Raw genomic sequence first — 4,170 nt, 5'->3', positions numbered from 1 at the left:
GCCTCACATTTTGCAGTAACATCATCTCACATTCAAATTTATTCTTGGACACCTAACGTCCTTCTCAGCTGTTATGAAAATGTGTTTGGAATTAGTCTTTCAAAGTTTTATTCAATGCTACATATGCTGCTTGCAGTGTAAAAAGATAGCAAGATGTTGTGTAGTGGTGATGCAGGCCTTTAACCCCAGCACTCAGGAGGCAGAGGCAGGCAGAGGTCTCTGTGAGTTAGAGGCCAGCCTGGTCTACAGAGAAAGTTCCAGGACATCCAAGGCCACACAGAGAAACCCTGTCTCAAAACATACAAACAAACAAACCAAAAAAGAGGAGGAAGAGGAAGGAGGAGGAAGAAGAGGATGAGGAAGAGGAGGCAGCAAGAAGAATATGTATTCAGGCCATGAGAAAAGGAAAACTATACTGATCTGTATTTATAAAGAGAATCCAGGCTCACTCCACTTGTGACCTGTTTCAACCTTCTCAGTTCTGGGGCAGTAGACATGCACTGCCATGCCTGCATATACTTAAGTACTACATGAATATTCCAAATTAAATTAAATGTGAGTAAAAAAAAATTATCAAAAGTACTACATGAATATTCCAAATTATATTAAATGTGAGTAAAAAATATTATCAAAAATCCTACCATTTTTCCATATCAAGAAAATGACCTGAAGACTTCAGTGTGCTGGAAGCGTAGAATCGATATGGCTTTCCTTCAGCAGCAATTTCTACTTCTTGACCACCCAGAAGTAAATCTAAGAGCTAAGAGGAATTGGATGCCTTCCAAGGTGGCTGTAACAGAAGCTTAGGGGCGCTGTTCTTAGCCCTAAAGGGCTTACTCTGGAAAACAGGCATGCTGGAAGTCATTCCCATGCCCAGCACATCAGGCCAGACCCCAGAAAAGCCGCTTGACACCTGAGCCCCAGACTTCTACCTTGTGCTGTACAAACAGCGCCTGCACTCGTCCACCCCACATCCAAATCTAAAGGCAATTAGAGGCGGATTTCCGAGGAATATGTTAGGACGCAGCTGAAGGGCCAAGGTATGGCCTCAGCCTTTAACGAGAAGGCACCCATGCAAGCATTCATTTTTCACTCTTCATTCCGTGAAGACTTGTGAACCACCCGTTTCCGCTCAGCTCTGGCCTCGGAGCCAGTGCCGAGGGCTTCTTCACGGATGTAAGTGTTCGATTCTGGGTGAGGGGAGGCCGGTGTGGTTTGTGGGCTTCTCCACTGGTTGTGCGTCTCGTTGTCACACACTCGGTGACATCCCCTCAGACCTCAAGTCCTCCAAGAAGTACCACTGAGAATATGTGGCGGCCAGCCAAGTATCTCACTAGTAATAAAGTTATGTGGCCACAGCTAAATGTTCAAGCCCCAGATGTCTATTTTCTTTCCCTCACACAAGAACTTCATAACCTTCATGAGGCTACTGACTCACTAATGATCTCCAGATGTGAACATCTGGATCACACGATGTATACTCATCAGCTACTCCCCTTATTGACTGGATGTGTCAATCCTGACCCAGATCTAGAGTTTGCTGGTGAACAACAGGCACAGATTGGTTGTTTCTGTGTTACGAATGGCATATTATCTAACTGACCAGAGCCGTGCTACTATTTTCTCATTGGCCAAGAGCTGCCACGAAAAAACATGACATAAGGGGGTGGGGGGGTGGGGATGGGGTGCTGTCAGAGTCATATATTCTCAGGGGAATAGAATTCCCAAGGAAATTGTACAAAAATTGTATATAATATTTCCAGCATCTTTAGGATTTTAAAGGTAAGAAATGAAGCTTTTCTACCATCTGCCTTTCCACTGCGGATGAATATAAATGAATATGAATACCACACCATTCAAACTACAACCACACGATTCCTACTGGATGGTGGATGCTAAGACTTAAATCCTCTATGAGGACTGCTTTAACTCCAACAGGAGTGACTCGTCATCCTCTACCCTCACCTGGGGTTTAAAAGTCACCTTCAAAGGCTCAGGTGTTGGGGGGTCCCCTCCTTCTTGGGGACTGTACCCTCCTTTGGTCACCTCCTTTTCTGTTTCACTGAACTCATCAGAGTGGAACTCATGGATGGGCCCCAGAGCCAGGCTGCCTGAGAGGATGTCCACGGCCATCCCTCTGTCTACCTCCTGGCCCTCGGCCTTGGGGTCCTTCACTTTCCTAAGGCTCCGAATCTTAAACGCTTCCTTTGAGGGAGCGGCACTGGAAATCGATTTCTTAAATCTTTCCCCTGACTGCCTCAGCCTCTCTCCCGACTGCCTCAGCCTCTCTCTCCTCTCAGGAGTGACTATCCTAGTTCTGATTCCACTCACTTTCTTGTCAAAATTCTGCCGTGTCTTCTGCATGTTTTCTTTGGAAAATGCTTTCTTAATATGGTCAATGTGCTCTTTGCCTGTCTTTCTAAACCTGGCAGATCTGCTCTCTTCAACATAATATTCCTCATCCGAGGAGAGCTCTATTGGTGGATCGAAGACTTCTTCGGCCTCCTCCTGGTTCTCAGGCAGGCTTCTGTCTTTAACAACAGACAGGGATGCAGGGCAGGGAATATCCTCCTGAAGGAGAGGGAAAATACTGCATGTGAGTTGTTTGGAGCAGGCACCAGCTTTTACCTCTGACCACACCTTACCACCCGCCTCCCTGCTGTCTGTCCCTGGCCTGTCTCTCTCTCTCTCTCTCTCTCTCTCTCTCTCTCNCTCTCTCTCTCCCTCTCTCTCTCTCTCTCCCTCTCTCTCTCCCCCTCTCTCCCTCTCTCTCTCCTTGACCTTTTTCTCACAATACTGTATCTTCACTTCTCTACTCCAAAGCTGACAAACTTCTCCATCTTAACATAGCACAGGCACCTTTCAGAAGGACAAGCCTCAAGGCCCGTCCATCATCCTCATCCCTTATATTGCCTTTCCTGCCTTTCTCAGCACCAATGGCCATCTAGACAACACACAAGGTAGAGACCTCAGAAACATCACCCCAAATACATCCTCACCCTCTTGTCCCACAGTCAACACAGTCAACTAGCCATCAAGCTCCACCAATAACACTGCAACATACTGAGCTCGCTTCTCACTCCTCTACCCGTGCCTTAACTCAGCTCATCGCCTCGGGTCTGAACTTGGGCCATCAGTCTCCCCCAGTCCCTCTCATTCCAGACCATCACCTGAGAGTTCCCTGAGAAATACTTCTGCAAGCAGAGTTTGGTTCTAACCCACTGAAGACTTCTGAGAGACCACCAGTGTTCAAGGGTTGAATCTGAACCTTCCAGTATGCTTAGAAAGCACTTGACCTAACCCTACCTTCCTGCTTCTCTAGCCCAGAGACACAATCCATTCTCAAGTTCCTCAAACACAAATGATTTTGAACCCTCTAGCAAGATGGGTCCACTCTAGAGCAGTCTGAGATGTAAATCCCAGGATAGCTATGCATGTGCCCCAACATACTTGCAGCTGTTCATGCCACATCTCAGCGTCAAGTAGTTGGACACTAACATTCTACAGCCTTCGTATACATGGCTGCCTCTCCTTCAATGGCTCTTTACCTCTTTTTAACTTTACAAACGATAGCTTTCTTCAAGAACCAATTCAAATGCCCTAATTCCCCCCAGGCAGGGAAGGCCAGGTCAGGGGAGGCTCTGGGACCAACAGTGAGGACAGAAGTTCTTTTCTGACAGGAAGACTTCTCAAGGTTTGAGAACAGCAGGGACATGATTTGACCCATGTTGTGCAAGAGTCACTCTGCTAGAGACAAGGCACATGGGTTAGGACAAGCAAGGAGAATGACAGTACAGTGGTGACTTTAAGCAAAGGGAAGACAGGGCGTTTGTGGGCAGGGAAAGGCGTGAGATGTCTTCTGACTGCAGCTCTGCTTGGAAAGTCAGAACCCATAGGACCCGCAGCTAGACCAACAGAGGGAGGAGTCTGCCATTAACTGAGACAGCACAGAAGCAAGAGACCCTGGCCTTCGAATGTGAAGTGGGTATGCAGGCAAAAGCTGAGAAACCGGGATTCAGGAGGGAGGTAAGGAATATGCATTAAGAGCTATTATGTAGAGATGACATTAAAGGGAACAGGACCGAAGCCCTGAGGGCCAGCAGAAAGAATGGAAACAGGCAACCTCGGGAGGTAGGAGGTGGGGGAACCCTCTAGAATGCACCAGAGACC

General features: G+C 47.3%; 1 protein-coding gene across 1 annotated transcript in view; it reads right to left on the bottom strand.

Annotated features, from left to right (window-relative positions):
* Positions 1-336: 336 nt before the first annotated feature.
* Positions 337-4,170, bottom strand: part of Cavin4 (caveolae associated protein 4) — an 11,223-nt gene continuing 7,389 nt past the window's right edge. Inside the window, exon 2 of the mRNA XM_021201286.2 lies at positions 337-2,571. Coding sequence (XP_021056945.1) covers positions 1,912-2,571 — 660 coding nt within the window. The 3' untranslated portion in view covers positions 337-1,911. The remainder of the gene's footprint in view (positions 2,572-4,170) is intronic.

This window comes from Mus pahari, chromosome 6 (assembly GCF_900095145.1).
Source record: "Mus pahari chromosome 6, PAHARI_EIJ_v1.1, whole genome shotgun sequence".
In the NCBI taxonomy this organism is placed as follows: domain Eukaryota; kingdom Metazoa; phylum Chordata; class Mammalia; order Rodentia; family Muridae; genus Mus; species Mus pahari.
This window is presented reverse-complemented; position numbering and strand designations above follow the sequence as displayed.